Source organism: Macaca nemestrina, chromosome 17 (genome assembly GCF_043159975.1).
Source record: "Macaca nemestrina isolate mMacNem1 chromosome 17, mMacNem.hap1, whole genome shotgun sequence".
NCBI lineage: Eukaryota > Metazoa > Chordata > Mammalia > Primates > Cercopithecidae > Macaca > Macaca nemestrina.
Window position 1 is genome coordinate 3025108 of NC_092141.1, and position 17701 is coordinate 3042808.

General features: G+C 51.9%; 1 protein-coding gene across 1 annotated transcript in view; it reads left to right on the forward strand.

Moving 5' to 3' along the window:
- Positions 1 to 347: 347 nt before the first annotated feature.
- The window catches only part of LOC105471797 (RAP1 GTPase activating protein 2), a 293214-nt gene continuing 275860 nt past the window's right edge, over positions 348 to 17701 (forward strand). The window contains exons 1-2 of the mRNA XM_071082129.1: positions 348 to 412; positions 15699 to 15815. Coding sequence (XP_070938230.1) covers positions 363 to 412; positions 15699 to 15815 — 167 coding nt within the window. The 5' untranslated portion in view covers positions 348 to 362. The remainder of the gene's footprint in view (positions 413 to 15698; positions 15816 to 17701) is intronic.

Below are 17701 nucleotides of genomic sequence, written 5' to 3' on the forward strand. Positions count from 1 at the left end.
TTTAGGCATCACTTTCTGGGTAGGTAGAAGGGGTTTCCTAAGGGAGTAAGGCACAGAGCGATACAATGAGCCGCCTGGTCTCTCAGCGCATCGGTAGGACTCGGGGAGCCAGACTCCTCGCTCAGTACACCCCAGAAACCCGGCTCCTCGGCGCGGCGGGGAGATACCCGGACGGGGAGAGGCCGCTGTCCAGCCCGTTCTGCGGGCCCGCGCTGACCCGGCTCCAGCCGCCTCCTGGGCGGGGTCTGAGCGCCGCACCCTCCCTGCGCCCTCCCCGCGAGCGCGCCCTGGGCACCGGCCTGCGGCAGCCGCGCCTCCTCCACCGTGCGGCCCGCGGAGGGCAGGGAGCGGCCGGGCGAGGCATGGCGGGCCGCCGGGCGCCGGGGGAGAAGCGCTGGCAGCTGGTGCGCTGGTGAGTGGGCGCCGGGCGGCCGAGGGGCCCAATGCGGGAGCGAACCCCGAGGCCCGGCCGGCGCGGGAAGCAGTAGGGCGCGGGCCCAAAGTTTCTTCCCAGGCTGAGGCTGCAGGGCCCAGTGGGCGGAGGGGCGCCGGCTGCCTGGTCCCACCACCCCCCGGTCCCCACCACCCCGCGTCCCCGCGCCGGGTCTCTGCGGCTCTCCAAAGAGATGGGCGACGGGGACCCTGTGCGAGGCGTCAGGCTTCGGAGGGACCCCGTCCCCCTCCCGCAGGGGCACCGTTCCCCTTCCCTGCACTTCGGCTTTCACACTCGCACGGGGCTTGCGCCTTCCCCTTCGCCCCCTTCAGCTTTCCCATCTGTGCGGCGGTGCCCCCGGCCTCCCTCCGATCCTTCTGCCGCCCGGGGCAAGGCTCTGAACTTGGGTCCTGAGAGGGCACCACCCACAGCCCCCAACCCCCGCGTGGAAAGGAATGCTTTAGCCCCGAAACACAGGAGCCCCGGGGGTGTGCACCCTGGGGAGGGGCCGTAGAGAAGCGGGCCTAGGAGACAAGGGGAGGGGAGGGGTCCCCGTGTAGCCGGGCAGTCGCCCTTTCCCCCTCCGCAGTCCTGGCCCGCTGGGAAGTCAGAGCCTGCGGTGTCAGGTTACCGGACTGCAGGCTCAGAGGGTTTCAGACGCAGCGCTGTCGAGTCACCTGCGCTGGGCCCCCGATCCCACGTCCCAGGGGTCCAGGTGTCCAGATGTTCAGGACGGCTTCGGTGAGGGGCCTGACCTCTGCTTGGCGGCACTTGGAGCTCAGGGCAGCCTGCACAGCCCGCCCCGGACCTCGGAGGACTCCAGGATTCAAAGGAGAATGTCCGCCTGGGACTCCTCCCCATCCCAAATCATCCCACCCACAGCAGGGTCAGAGAGCACCTTTGGAGGTACGTTCTGTAGCCTGAATACAATGAACAATAACGTCATCAATAATAGCAACCTGGGCTTCCCCAGCACCTCCCGTGGCTCTGGAGTAGTCAGGATTCAGGCACACACTGAGAGGAAGGTATTAGCACCTTCATTTTACAGATGAAGAAGCCCAGGGTCAGAGAGGGAAAAAGATTCAAGGTCACCTAACAAGCGCATAGCAGAGGCAAGGTTTGAACCAGCTCTTGCTCAGGGGCTTAACTGCTCCTCTGTTTGGCTTATTTCCTGGATGGTTCCACCCAGCCTGGTCACACATCCAAGTTCACATTGTCAGAAAATCCCACAGTGTTAGAGCAGGAGGTGCCAAGGTGTTCCCAAGTATATTAGCAGTGGAATCACTCAAGTGAACTCCAATATAGAAACCAGATGAAAGGGCCGGGCGCGGTGGCTCAAGCCTGTAATCCCAGCACTTTGGGAGGCCGAGACGGGTGGATCACGAGGTCAGGAGATCGAGACCATCCTGGCTAACACGGTGAAACCCCGTCTCTACTAAAAAATACAAAAAACTAGCCGGGCGAGGTGGCGGGCGCCTGTAGTCCCAGCTACTCAGGAGGCTGAGACAGGAGAATGGCCCGAACCCGGGAGGCGGAGCTTGCAGTGAGCTGAGATCCGGCCACTACACTCCAGCCTGGGCGACAGAGCGAGACTCCGTCTCAAAAAAAAAAAAAAAAAAGAAACCAGATGAAAGTAGAATTAATCTCCTTTATTTTATTTTATTTTATTTTTTTGAGATAGGGTCTCACTCTGTTGCCCAGGCTGGAGTGCAGTGGTGCAGTGTCGGTTCACTGCAGCCTCCACCTCCCAGGCTCAAGTGATCCTCCCACCTCAGTCTCCCAAGTAGCTGGGGCTACAGGCATGGGCCATCACGCCCAGCTAAGTTTTGTATTTTTTTTTTTTTTTTTTTTTTGTAGAGGTGGGATTTCACCATATTGCCCATAGCTAGTCTCGAACTCCTGGGCTTGAGCAATCTACCCACTTCAGCCTCCCAAAGTGCTGGAATTACAGGCATGAGCCACCACGCCCCTAGCAGAGTTAATCTACTTTTGAATACCTGGGGGGAGGTCGGCAGTTAGTGTCCCTTTCCTCAAAATGACATAACATTCCATCCCCCGACCACAGTGCCTGGCTCAAGGATGGGTGTGTGACCTAGGTCAGGCCAGTGACATGACATCATGGGAACTGGCCTGGAACCACGGAGACAGGGAAGCTCTGTTTCCATAGAGTGTTGATCTGGGCCACTGATGACCACCTTGCCACCACAAGGACTAAAACTGGAACAGAGGGAGGCAGAGGTGTAAAGAGAGTAGGGCCACCCCAGGACCCCAGACCTTCCAGCTCAGTTCCCCCACTTCACGGAAGAAATAGGAAGAGATTTAAGTCATAGAGCTTGGATGCCTGTTTTGACTCGCCCTCCCAACTCTTGCCTCTGGCACTGTCTGGCTGGGTTGTTTCTTGGGCTGGATCTGATGATGCATGAATTTTTATTTTATTTATTTTTTTTGAGATGGAGTCTCACTCTGTCACCCAGGCTGGAGTGCAGTGGTGCAATCTCGGCTCACTGCAAACTCCGCCTCCCGGGTTCACGCCATTCTCCTGCCTCAGCCTCCTGAGTAGCTGGGACTACAGGCGCCCACCACCACGCCCGGCTAGTTTTTTTGTATTTTAGTAGAGAGAGGGTTTTACCATGTTGGCCAGGCTTGTCTCAGTCTTCTGACCTTGTGATCCACCTGCCTCAGCCTCCCAAAGTGCTGGGATTACAGGCGTGAGCCACCGCGCCCAGCTGCATAAATCATTTTTAGTGCCGTGATTGGGTTTGGGGTCACCCCTCACCCCAGATAAAATCTCATCTTCCTGAGAAGGTCCTGAATATGACATGAGTGGTTAGGCAGCCTGGCAGGGAGGACATCTGAGGCCAAGATACCCCCTGAATCCATGCCATGCTCCAGCTGTGGCCAGCCGTGCTCCAGCTGTGGTTAGCCGTGACCGGCCATGCTCCAGCCATGGCCCCTGGGTCCAGGACTTCCCACTGAGTTCGTTTATTTTCTTTTTTTTTTTTTTTTTTTTTGAGACGGAGTCTTGCTCTGTCGCCCAGGCTGGAGTGCAGTGGCCGGATCTCAGCTCACTGCAAGCTCCGCCTCCTGGGTTCACGACATTCTCCTGCCTCAGCCTCCGGAGTAGCTGGGACTACAGGCGCCGCCACCTCGCCCGGCTAGTTTTTTGTATTTTTTTTAGTAAAGTCGGGGTTTCACCATGTTAGCTAGGATGGTCTTGATCTTGTGACCTCGTGATCCGCCCGTCTCGGCCTCCCAAAGTGCTGGGATTACAGGCTTGAGCCACCGCGCCCGGCCGAGTCCGTTTATTTTCCCTTTTAATGAATCAGGATTCTTTCACTAGTAAATTGTAGAAATAAACTCAAACTGGCTTCAGAGAAAAAGGAAATTTATCAACTCACTGAACTGAAAAAACTCTAGGCGCTCATCATGTTTCAGGCACAGCTAGATTCAGGAGCTCAAACAAGCCACTGAGGCTGGAGTGCAGTGGCGATCACAGCTTACCGCAGCCTCGACTTCCCAGGCCTGAGTGACCCTCCTCCATCAGCTTCCCATGTAGCTGGGGCCACAGGTGAGGGCCACCATCCAGAGCCACCATGTCTGGCTTTTACATTATTTTTTGGAGAGATGGAGTCTTGCTGTGTTGTCCAGGCTGGTCTCAAACTCCTGGGGCCAAGGGATCCTCCCACCTCGGCCTCCCAAAGTGCTGGGGTTACAGGCGTGAGCCACTGTGCTCAGCCTTGAGCCGTCATTCCTTTACCTAACCTCTACTGACAATCTTTCAAGTATTTTGAATACTTTGATATTACAAGCATTGTGGCAATGAATATTCTTGAAACTATATCTTGTGCAAAGATAGTGGTTGGATACTTTTTTTTTTGATACAGAGTCTTGCTCTGTCACCCAGGATAGAGTGCAGGGGCTCAATCACAGCTCACTGCAGCCTCTACCCCCCAGGCTCACGTGATCCTTCCACCTCAGCCCCCTGAGTAACTGGGACTACAGGCACGTGCCACCACGCCCAGCTAATTTTTTTGTATTTTATTTTTATTTTTTGAGACAGAGTCTTGCTCTTGTCGCCCAGGCTGGAGTGCAATGGTGCAATCTCAGTTCACTGCAACCTCCGCCTCCCAGGTTCAAGCAATTCTCCTGCCTCAGCCCCTGGAGTAGCTGGGATTACAGGCGCCCACCACCACGCCCAGCTAATTTTTGTATTTTTAGTAGAGTTAGGGTTTCACCATGTTGGTCAGGCTGGTCTCAAACTCCTGACCTCAGGTGGATCTGCCCACCTCAGCCTCCCAAAATGCTGGGATTACAGGTGTTGAGTCACCGCGCCCGGACAATTCTTTTTTTTTTTTTTTTTTTTGAGACGGAGTCTCGCTCTGTCGCCCAGGCTGGAGTGCAGTGCCCGGATCTCAGCTCACAGCAAGCTCCGCCTCCTGGGTTCACGCCATTCTCCCGCCTCAGCCTCCCGAGTAACTGGGACTACAGGCGCCCGCCACCTCGCCCGGCTAGTTTTTTGTATTTTTTAGTAGAGATGGGGTTTCACCATGTTAGCCAGGATGGTCTCGATCTCCTGACCTCGTGATCCACCCGTCTCGGCCTCCCAAAGTGCTGGGATTACAGGCTTCAGCCACCGCGCCCGGCCCCGGACAATTCTTTGTATTTTTTATAGAAGCAGGTTTTCGCCACGTCGCCCAGGCTGGTTTGAAATTCCTGGGCTCAAGGGATGCATTTGCCTTCCCCAAGTGTTGAGATTATGGGTTTCAGCCACCGTGCCTGGCCCATGGTTGGATATATTCTTCAAAGTGAAATTGCAGGGTAAAAACATGTGCATTGAAAAAGATATTGCCAACCTGACCTCCAAAGAAGTTGTATTATTTTATATTATCTCCAGTGACGTTTGAGATGCCAGTTTCTTCACAATTTTGCTCATGCTGTGATTAACAAACTTTAAAATCTTGGCCATTCTCACTGATGAAAAATGATCTCTTGGACCATCCTGGCTAACACAGTGAAACCCCGTTTCTACTAAAAATACAAAAAATCAGCCAGGTGTGGTGGCAGGCACCTGTAGTCCCAGCTACTTGGGAGGCTGAGGCAGGAGAATGGGGTGAACCTGGGAGGTGGAGCTAGCAGTGAGCTGAGATCGTGCCACTGTACTCTAGCCTGGGCGACAGAGCGAGACTCCATCTCAAAAAAAAAAAAGGTATCTTGTTAACTTTTTCACTTTTTTTTTTTTTTTTTTGAGACGGAGTCTCGTTCTGTCGCCCAGGGTGAAGGATGGAGTGTAATGGCACCGTCTAGGTTCACTGTAACCTCTGCCTCCTGGGTTCAAGCAATTCTCCTGCCTCAGCCTCCCAAATAAGTGGGATTACAGGTGCATGTGTCACCACACCCAGCTAATTTTTGTATTTTTAGTAGAGGCAGGGTCTCACCATGTTGGCCAGGCTGGTCTCGAACTCCTGACCTCAGGTGATCTGTCCGCCTTGGCCTCCCAAAATGCTGGGATTACAGGCATGAGCCAGCACGCCCGGCCCATTTTCTTTTTTCTTTATTATTATTTTGTTTTGAGACTGTGACCTGCTTCTTGCCCAGGCTGCAGTACAGTGGCACCATCTCTGCTCACTATAACCTCCACCTCCCAGGGTCAAGTGATTCTCCTGCCTCAGCCTCCCGAGTAGCTGGGATTACAGGCGTGTGCCACCACGCCTGGTTAATTTTTGTATTTTTAGTAGGGGTGTTTCACCGTGTTGGCCAGGCTGGTCTTAAACTCCTGACCTTAAATAATCCACCCATCTCAGCCTCCCAAAGTGCTGGGATTACAGGAGTAAGCCATTAAGCCTGGCTGGTGGGGTGTCAGTTTCTTTCATTCTTTTTTTTTTGTTCTTTCTTTCTTTTATTTTCTTTTTCTTTTTTTTTTTTTTGAGATGGAGTTTCACTCTTGTTGCCCGGGCAGGAGTGCAATGGCATGATCTCAGCTCACAGCAACCTCCGCCTCCCGGATTCAAGCGATTCTCTTGCCTCAGCCTCCCAAACAGCTGGGATTACAGGCATGAGCCACCACGCCCAGCTAATTTTGTATTTTTAGTAGAGACGGGGTTTCTCCATGTTGGCCAGGCTGGTCTTAGACTCCCAGGCTCAGGTGATTCACCCGCCTCAGCCTCCCAACGTGCTGGGATTACAGGTGTGAGCCGCCGCGCCCGGCCAGGGGGGTGCCATTTTCATCACATCATCAAGGGTATATACGGTCTTCCCTTTGTATTCCTGGCGGATTGGTGTGAGCACCCTTGGGGATACCAGAATTCAAGGATGTTCTAGTCCCTTGAGTAAAATGGTGAAGTACAGGTCACAGAATTTATTTGAGAAAAGAAATACAATAAAATAAATAAACTGGTGCTGGGTGTGGTAATGTGCACCAGCAGTGTATGAAGGTTCTGGTGTCTCCACATCCCCATCAACACTTATTATATCTCTATCTTTGCTTATAGCCATCCTAGTGAGTGTGAAATCGTGTCTCATTGTGATTTTCATTTGCATTTCCCTGATGGCTGATGACGTTGAGCATCTTTTCATGTAGTTATTGTCCATTTATATATCTTTTTTTTCTCTCTGTTTTTTTTTTTTGAGACGGAATCTTGCTCTGTTGCCCAGGCTGGAGTGCAGTGGTACCATCTCGGCTCACTGCAAGCTCCACCTCTCAGGTTCACACCATTCTCCTGCCTCAGCCTCCCGAGTAGCTGGGACTACAGGTGCCCGCCACCACGCCCGGATAATTTTTTGTATTTTTAGTAGAGACTGGGTTTCGCCATGTTAGCCAGGATGGTCTTGATCTCCTGACCTCATGATCCACCCGCCTCGACCTCCCAAAGTGCTGGGATTATAGGCGTGAGCCACCACGCCCGGCTGTCCATTTATATATCTTTTTAAGAGAAAGGACTATTCAGATCCTTTGCCCATATTTAAATTGTGTTAGTTGTCTTTGTATTATTGAGTTGTAAAAGTTTCTTTTTCTTTTCTTTTTTTTTTTTGAGACAGAGTCCCACTGTGTCGCCCAGACTGGAGTGCAGTGGCACAATCCCAGCTCACTGCAACCTCCACCTCCCAGGTTCAAGTGATTCTCCTGTCTCAGCCTCCTGAATAGCTGGGATTACAGGCGCCCACCACCACGCCTGGCTAATTTTTGTATTTTTGGTAGAGATGGGGTTTCACCATGCTGGCCAAGCTGGTCTCGAACTCCTGACCTCAGGTGATACACTCGCCTTGGCCTTCCAAAGTGCTGTGGTGGAATTACAGGTGTGAGCCACTGCACCCAGCCTGGGTTAGGATTTCAACATAGAAATTTCATGGGGGCCGGGCGCGGTGGCTCAAGCCTGTAATCCCAGCACTTTGGGAGGCCGAGACGGGTGGATCACGAGGTCAGGAGATCGAGACCATCCTGGCTAACCCGGTGAAACCCCGTCTCTACTAAAAAATACAAAAAACTAGCTGGGCGAGGTGGCGGCGCCTGTAGTCCCAGCTACTCGGGAGGCTGAGGCAGGAGAATGGCGGGAACCCGGGAGGCGGAGCTTGCAGTGAGCTGAGATCTGGCCACTGCACTCCAGTCTGGGTGACAGACAAAAAAAAAAAAAAAAAAGAAAAGAAATTTCATGGGGACACAAAAATTTGGGCCATAGCACTGGGTCTCTTCACTTCAAGTGATTCTCCTACCTCAGCCTCCTTGGTAGCTGGGGTTATAGGTGCACGCCACCATACCTGGCTAATTATTTATCTTTTGTAGAGATAGAGTTTCGCCATGTTGCCCATGCTGGTCTTGAACTCCCGGACCTAAGCAATCCTCCTACCTCAGCCTCTGAAAGTAGTGGGACTACAAGTGTGAGCCACCACACCCAGCCTTCTTGCTGAGGTTTGAGTGGCTGATAGTGATTGAAAGGTTGGCCCTCTGTAGCAGTTACTCTCCTTCAGTGTAGTGTTCAGTGGGATTTCAGACACGTGGCAGATCGTTGGGGATAGGCAATTTGTTTTTCCTTATATTCGATGCAATCCAATTCAGCAAACCTATTTTCTACATTAACAAGTTGGATTCCTTAGTGGGGATCATCTGTGTCAGAGCATTCTGAGGATGTAGTAAGTTGATCACTGTTGTTGCTGTGATGTTTACAGCAGGCTGGCTTCGAAGACCAGAGGGCTGTGTGAGGATGTTGTGGGGATTTCAGAGATGGATCAGATACAGTCTTTGTACTTCAGCAGGGAGACAGACAGGCACATAAATAACTCATGTCCAGGCAGGCAGAGAGAAATGCTGTGATCAAGGTTAAGGAAGGACGGGCACGGCGGCTCACGCCTGGAATTCCAGTGCTTTGGGAGGCCAAGGTGGGTGGATCACCTGAAGTCAGGAGTTCGAGACCAGCCTGGCCAACATGGTGAAACCTGTCTCTACTAAAATTACACAAATTAGCTGGGTGTGGTGGCTGGTGCCTGTAATCCATGCTATTTGGGAGGCTGAGGCAGGAGAATCTCTTTTTTTTTTTGAGATGGAGTCTCATTCTGTCGCCCAGGCTGCAGTGCAGTGGCTCAATCTTGGCTCACTGCAAGCTCTGCCTTCCAGGTTCACGCCATTCTCCTGCCTCAGCCTCACGAGTAGCTGGGACTACAGGCACCCGCCACCATGCCCGTCTAATTTTTTGTATTTTTTTTTTAGCAGAGACGAGGTTTCACTGTGTTAGCCAAGATGGTCTTGATCTCCTGACCTCGTGATCCGCCCGCCTCGGTGTCCCAAAGTGCTGGGATTACAGGCATGAGCCACCGCGCCCAGCCTGAGGCAGGAGAATCTCTTGAACTTGGGAGGTGGGGGTTGCAATGAGCCGAGATTGCGCCACTGCACTCCAGCCTGGTTGACACAGTGAGACTGTCTCAAACAAACAAATCCCTCATTCACAGCCTCTGGGAGATGGGAGTGGAGAGCGGGAGGAGGTGGGGAGTCTGAGTGGGGTGAAGGCTGTGCACGCAGCCGAGGCTGTATTTCACCAGTGACAAGGGTGAGTGATGGGGTTGGAATGGGGGATGGCTCCTGAGTGGGCCTGCTCTTCTTTCAGCCTGGGGGCCTGTGTGTACCCGGTGGGGTCCAGGACAGCCTGATGTGATGTGTGGTCTGTCAGCCCAGGAGAGACCCTGTGCCTGTGCTGGGCCTCACATCCTCATCTATGAAATGAAGCTGCTGGACCAGATGAGTGACTTCTTGGGATTTTCTGGCCCTAACAACCTATGATGATGTCATAATCAGAAGAGATCTTACATTTTTTTAAAAAAGGTATTTACGTTTCAAAAAATGTAAACTAGGCTGTGCGCAGTGGCTCACGCCTGTAATCCAGCACTTTGGGAGGCTGAGGTGGACGGATCATTTGAGGTCAGGAGTTCGAGACCAGCTTGGCCAACATGGTGAAACCCATCTCTACTAAAAATACAAAAATTAGCTGGGTGTGGTGGTGGGTGCCTGTAATCCCAGCTGCTCAGGAGACTGAGGCAGGAGAATCGCATGAACCTGGGGGGTGGAGGTTGCAGTGAGCCAAGATTGTGCCATTGCCTGGGCGATACAGCGAGACTCTGTCTCAAAAAATGAAAATAAAAACAGAGTGAGATTCCATCTCAAAAAAAAATAATAAATAAAAATACAATGTAGTCACATGGTTCTCATTCAAAAGGGTCTAAGGCAGTGACAGGGCTCCCCAGGCACTAGCTCCCTCCTTGGAGGCAACCAGGTTTTACCAGTTTATCAGTGTTATCAGTTTCTCCCACAGAGATGGCAACAGCCTGTCACCCAGGGCTGAATTCTGAGGAACCCAAGGATGGGGAAAGACAGGGAAACTCACGATCAGAATAGGATGGGATTAATCAGGGTGGGCTTCCTGGAGGAGCCTACTTTTCAGCCAGGTTTTACAGGAGGGGAGTCCCTTTGGGGCAGGAAGCAGGTCACAGAGGAGGGACATGTCCCAAATGGAAGTCATACTCTTCCTCTCAAAGCTGTCCTCATCCAGCGTAGATGGCTCCTCAGCCAGCCACCTGCACAAACCAAGAACAGGGGAATGATGTTGCTGCCTGTCCTCTCGCCTGTATCCAGCCCAGCACCAGATCCTGCCAACACCACTTCCTTAGCACACTCTCAAGTCACCCCATCTTACCTGAGCCGGGAGTGGTAGCTCACACCTGTAATCCCAGCACTTTGGGAGGCCGAGGTGGGTGGAACACGAGGTCAGGAGTTTGAGACCAGCCTGACCAACATGGTGAAACCTGGTCTCCACTAAAAACACAAAAATTAACCGGGTATGGTGACAGGTGCCTGTAATCGCAGCTGCTCGGGAGGCTGAGGCAGGAGAATCACTTGGACCCAGGCAGTAGAGGTTGCAGTGAGTTTCTAAAAACAAACAGAGGGCACAGTGGCTCACGCCTGTAATCCCAGCACTTTGGGAGGCCGAGGTGGGCAGATCATTTGAGGTCAGGAGATTGAGACCATCCTGGCTAACACGGTGAAACCCTGTCTCTACTAAAATAATACAAAAAATTAGCCGGGCGTGGTGGCGGGCGCCTGTAGTCCCAGCTACTTGGAAGGCTGAGGCAGGAGAATGGCGTGATCACGCCACTGCTCTCCAGTCTGGGCAACAGAGCGAGACTCCATCTCAAAAAAAAAAAAAAAAAAAAAGAGTTTGAGCAAGAGTAGCCTGGCCAACATGGTGAAATCCCCTCTCTACTAAAAATACAAAAAAGTAAGCCAGGCATGGTGCCACGCCCCTGTAATCTCAGCTAGTCGGGAGGCTGAGGCATGAGAATGCTTGAACCTGGGAGGTGGAGGTTGTAGTGAGCTGAGATTGCACCGCTGCACTCCAGCCTGGGTGACAGAGTGAGACCCTGTCTCCAAACAAACAAACAAAGCATCTAACCTGGCCATCCTATGATTTTCCACCCGGCAGCCAGGATGAGCGTCTCAACACGCCCATTGCATTATGTGGAGGAGAGTGGAAAGAGACAGGCAAGGACAGATGCTGTGGTTGGGCGGCCATGGGGGCGATGGCAGCCCCGTGTTCTGTAGCAGCCCAACCTCTTTCAGATCCAGGACACTGCGTCCTCTGTGCCCTGGGGCCCATTCTACCATGGCTCCTTTCTCCCAGTGAGTCCTCGTTACGAACTGAATGTTTGTGTCCCCTGAAACTCATAGGTTGAAATCCTAGTCCCTCACTGTGATGGGTTTAGGAGATGGACCCTTTGGAAGGGAGGGAGGTCTTGAAAGTGGAGCCCTCGGCGAGGCGCAGTGGCTCACGTCTGTAGTCCCAGCACTTTGGGAGGCCAAAGCAGGCGAATCACAAGGTCAGGAGTTCAAGCCCAGCTTGGCCAACATGGTGAAAACCTGTCTGTACTAAAAATACAAAAAATTAGCTGGGCGTGGTGGCAGGCACCTGTAATCCCAGGTACTTGGGAGGCTGAGGCAGGAGAATTGCTTGAACCCAGGAGGTGGAGGTTGCAATGAGCCGAGATCACGCCGTTGTACTCCAGCCCGGGTGACAGAGTGAGACCCCGTCTAAAAAAAAAAAAAGAAAAGAAAGTGGAGCCCTCATGAATGGGATTAGTGTCAGTATACGAAGACGCATAAGAAGGATGCTCTGAGGCCGGGCGCGGTGGCTCACGCCTGTAATCCCAGCACTTTGGGAGGCCGAGGCGGGTGGATCACAAGGTCAGGAGATCGAGACCACGGTGAAACCCCGTCTCTACTTAAAATACAAAAAATTAGCCGGGCGCGGTTGTGGGCGCCTGTAGTCCCAGCTACTCGGGAGGCTGAGGCAGGAGAATGGCGTGAACCCGGGAGGCGGAGCTTGCAGTGAGCCGAGATCTCGCCACTGCACTCCAGCCTGGGCGACAGAGCGAGACTCCGTCTCAAAAAAACAAAAAACAAAAAACAAAAAAAAAAAAAAAAAGAAGGATGCTCTGTGTCCCTGCCATGTGAGGATGCAATGGGCGTCCGCACGCCAGGAAGAGGGCCCTCACCAGGCACTGGCGCCTCAACCTTAGGACGCCCCAGCCTCCAAAACTGAGAGATACATTTCTGTCATTTAAGCCATGCGGTCTATGCTATTTGATTGTAGCAGCCGCAACTGTCTAACAGGGTCCTCCTTATCTTGTCCTTTAGAGCTCAGCTCAAACTGCCTCTCCCCGGGAGGACTTATGGGAAGTCCCCTCCCCCAGCGAATCCCCTGTGCCCCACTGGGCAACATCAGGGCAGCTGCACAGTCTTTTCTTTGTCATGGCACTTCATCCAGTTTGTAATGATACGGACAGACAGGCAGGCAGCGCCCCGAGTCTTCTCCCACGTTAAAGATTTGGAATTGGTGGCCAGGCGTGATGGCTCACGCCTGTAATCCCAGCACTTTGGGAGGCTGAGGTGGGTGGATCACGAGGTCAGGAGTTTGAGACCAGCCTGGCCAACATGGTGAAACCCTGTCTCCAGTAAAAACACACAAATTAACCGGGTGTGGTGACAGGTGCCTGTAATCCCAGCTGCTCAGGAGGCTGAGACAGGAGAATCACTTGAACCTCGGTGGCAGAGGTTGCAGTGAGTCGAGATCATGCCACTGCACTCCAGCCTGGGCGACAGAGTGAGACTCTGTCTCAAAAAAAAAAAAAAAAAAAGTTGGAATAGGTAATCTCTCTCCTGTAGGAGAAGATACGTTGTGAAAAGGTCACTTTCCCATGCCCTCATCCACCCTCTTCTCTCTTCCCCCGACCCAGGAGGTGACTTTTATTAGCTTTTGTGTCTCCAGAGCGTCTATAGGTAAAGATAAGCGAGTATGAATTCCTGCTTTATTCCCTCCCCACTTTTTAACGTCCGTAACCCATGAGGCCCCGCACTTGATTTTTTTTCCTCTGAACAATGTGCCTTGGAGATCTTGGCAGGATAGCAAATGGGAACACCCTCATTTACAACATGTTTTATGGCCGCACATGGCTTTACTATATGGATGCACCATAATTTAGTTAGCTCCCTACTGGAGGGTGCGTGGGTCACCCCCAGTCTTTTGCTATTACAGACAATCCCACAGCAAACACTGTCCACTTGCTGGAATCCCTAGATACATTTCCCAAAGAGGGAATTATTGGGTTAAAAGGGAAATGCATTTGGAATTCAGACAGATGTTGTCAGGTTGTCCTCCAAAGCGGTTGTACCAAGTGACATTCCCAGTGGTAATGTATCAGAGTGCCTGTTTGTAATTATACATTTATTTATGTGATTACTGGATGGTTTCTCTCCCCACAGGATGGCAGGGACTATGTCAGTTTTGTTTATCATCATAGGCACTCAATAAATGTTGAATTAGGCTGGGCATGATGGCATATGCCTGTAATCCCAGAACTTTGGGAGGTCAAGGTGGGCAGATCACCTGAGGTCAGCAATTCGAGACCAGCCTAGCCAACATGGTGAAACTCCATCTCTACTAAAAATACAAAAATTATTCGGGCATGGTAGTGGGTGCCTGCAATTCCAGCTACTCAGGAGACCGAGGGAGTAGAATCATGTGAACCCAGGAGGTGGAGGTTGCAGTAAGCTGAGATCAAGCCATTGCACTCTAGCCTGGGTGACAAGAGCAAAACTCTGTCTCAAAAAAAAAAAAAAAAAAAGTTGAATTAATGTGAGTTAATGAATAGATTCATGGTTCTTCCAGGAGGGGTTGGCCAGGGTAGGAGGCAGACCACCTTCCTTTAGTGTTCACTGTGCCCGGCCCAGCTTCCCTGATCCTTCCAGAGGACAGCTGGGACCCTGGGAGAGACCCTGGAGGTTCTGGAAGACCTAATCCTGACTGCTGACTCCTAACCCCTGCTCCAGAGCAGCCCTTCTCCTGCTGTGAAATCAAGAATTCCATGGCTGGGCATGGTGGCTCACTCCTGTAAGCCCAGCACTTTGGGAGGCCCGGGCAGGAGGATCACTTGAGGCCAGGAGTTCAAGACCAGCCTGGGCAACATAGCAAGATCCTGTCTCTACAAAAAATGTAAAAAGAAAATTAGCTGGGTGGGGTGGCTTGTGCCTGTAGTCCTAGCTACTCAAGATGCCGAGGTGAGAGGATTGCTTGAGCCCACAAGTTGGAGGCTGCTGTGTACTATAATTGTGTCACTGCACTCTAGCCTGGATGAGAAAGTGAAACTATGTCTCTTAAAAAAAAAAAAAAGGCTGGGCATGGTGACTCATGCCTGTAATCCCAGCACTTTGGGAAGCTGAGGCGGGCGGATCACGAGGTCAGGAGATCAAGACCATCCTGGCTAACACGGTGAAACCCCATCTCTACTAAAAATACAAAAAAATTAGCCATGCGTGGTGGCGGGCGCCTGTAGTCCCAGCTACTCGGAGGCTGAGGCAGGAGAATGGCGAGAACCTGGGAGGCGGAGCTTGCAGTGAGCCAAGATTGCGCCACTGCACTCCAGCCTGGGCGACAGAGCGAGACTCCGTCTCGAAATAAATACATAAACAACAACAACAACAAAAAAAAAATAAAAAGAAAAGAAAAAATAAATAAGTCCAATGTCTTAGCCCTGTGAGGGGGCTTAGAGGGTGGACCCTTGTCTGATGCCTGAATTCCCTGCATGCCCTCTGCTTACATACCTCCAATGATGGGGAACTTACCCCTTCCAAGTGACTTATTTCAGCTCCAGACAACTAACTTTTAGAAAGCTTTTCCATCTACTGCCAGGCGCAGTGGTTCATGCCTGTAATCCCAGCACTTTGGGAGGCCGAGGCTGGTGGATCACCTGAGGTCAGGAATTTGAGACCAGCCTGGCCAACACAGTGAAACCCCATCTCTACTAAAAATACAAAAATTAGCCGGGCGTGGTGGCGGGCGCCTGTAATCCCAGCGACTCTGGAGGCTGAGGCAGGAGAATCGCCTGAACCCGGGAGGTGGAGCTTGCAGTGAGCCGAGATCGCGTCACTGCACTCCAACCTGGGCGACAGAAGGAGACTCCACCACAAAAAAAAAAAAAAAAAAAAAAAGAAAGAAAGAAAAAAGAAAAGAAAACTTTTCCATTTATTGAGTTGAAATCTGATCTTTCTAGCTGCCTCCTCTTCAGGGAATCTTAATGGTGGCCCTCTGGAAACAGGACTTTCTGACAGATGAGCAGGAGGGATGTTTGGAAACGGGTATCCCTCAGCAGTTCTCCGGCTAGCAGGGCTGACTCTCCCAAGGAGCTCTGCAGAGCTCTGTCACCTCCTGACTCTCTCCTGTCCCGCCCACAGGTACGTGCAGGAAGGGCGGTTCCGAATCGAGGAGAGGACGCTGACAGCCTTCCAGTGGCTCTACAGCCCGCAGCAGCATCGCATCCTCAGCCGGGCCGACCTCGAGTCTCCCTCCAGGTAAACGGGTCTTCTGCCTTCACCCTGACATTCTTTGGCCTCGGTCCGGGCCCCTCAGCTGGTACTTACGAAGCGAGCTCCACACTGGTCCGCAAATCCACCATGCGGAACTTTGCCCTCAGTGATGGGGAGGCTTTCTAGGAGAGAATTTATCAGCCTGGATGCTTGTCACACCTCGAATGCACTGAGCAGCTCACTGCTTCTGCTTTCTCCTCTATAAAATGGATAGGATCATACTTTCCCTGCCTTCTCTTGGGAGATGATAAGTCTCCAGTGACATATGACTGCAGAGATTTACAAAGCCTGGAGATCGGTCGGGCTCAGTGGCTCATGCCTGTAATCCCAGCACTTTGGGGGGGCGAAGGCAGGTGGATCCTTTGAGGTCAGGAGTTCAAGACCAGCCTGTCCAACATGGTGAAAACTCATCTCTACTAAAAATATAAAAATTAGCTGAGCATGGTGGCACATGTCTGTAATCCCAGCTACTCGGGAGGCTGAGACAGGAGAATCTCTTGAACCCTGGAGGCAGAGGTTGCAGTGAGCCGAGACTGCGCCACTGCACTCCAGCCTGGGCAACAGTGGGAGACTGTCTCAAAAAACAAACAAGCAAACAAACAAACAAAACGAAGCAAAAGACCAAAGACTGGAGATCCTGGTTCCTCCCTCTCTGGAGGGAGAGTGGCAGGTAAATTTGCTGGGCACCCCCTGCTTTGACCTGGAGTCAGCCTTGCCTTCTTTGTCCGCCTTCTTAGACATGCCAGAGATTCCAGCTGGGATCCTGAGTCTGGGTGGGGAGCTGGAAGGTGAGGGCTTTTCCTGACCCAGATCCTTGCTCTAAGACCCCTGCCCATTCTTCCCCTAGCACTGGACACGTGTGGCCACCATCGGCACTCACAACAGAGGCGTCCTGGTAACCCTTCTGCAGCCACAGCCCTTCCCAAGGCCTCTGTCACACCCGACCCTGGGCATTTCTTTCCTCTTTCCCCATCAAAGCCATTTTTTTTGTTGGTTTTGTTTTGTTTTTTAGATGGAGTTTCACTCTTGTCACTCAGGCTGGAGTACAATGGCGCGATCTTGGCTCACTGCAACCTCTGCCTCCTGGAGGCGATTCTCCTGCCTCAGCCTCCCGAGGAGCTGGGATGACAGATGCCACCACCATGCCTGACTAATTTTTGTATTTTTAGTAGAGTCAGGGTTTCACCATCTTGGCCAGGCTGGTCTCGAACTCCTGATCTCAGGTGATCCACCCACCTTGGCCTCCCAAAGTGCTGGGATTATAGGCGTGAGCCACTGCACCCAGCCATATAACTTCAGATTTCATATATGGGAAGGTTACATGCCAGAGGACTTGAAGAAGAGTCTGCCAGATAGTCACTGAGATAAGTGACTGAATTCATTTTTGTGATAGAATATTAATTTTTTTTTAAGAGATAGGGTCTCACTGTGTTGCCCATGCTGGCCTTGAACCCCTGGGCTCAAGTGATCCTTCTGACTCAGCCACAATAGTTTTTTTTTTTTTTTTGAGGTGGAGTTTCGCTCTTGTTGCCCAAGCTGGAGTGCAGTGGCACGATTTCGGCTCACTGCAGCCTTCACCTCCAGGGTTCAAGTGATTCTCCTCCCTCAGTCTCCTGAATAGCTGGGATTACAGGCATGTGGCACCACGCCCAGCTAATTTTTTTGTATTTTTAGTAGAGACGGGGTTTTGCCATGTTGGTCAGGCTGGTCTCGAACTCCTGACCTCAGATGATCTACCCACCTCTGCCTACCAAAGTGCTGGGATTACAGGCATGAACACAATAGTTTTTAATTATTTTATTTAATTTATTTTGAGACAGGGTCTCACTCTGTCACACAGAGCTGGACTGCAATGGGGTGATCACGGCTCA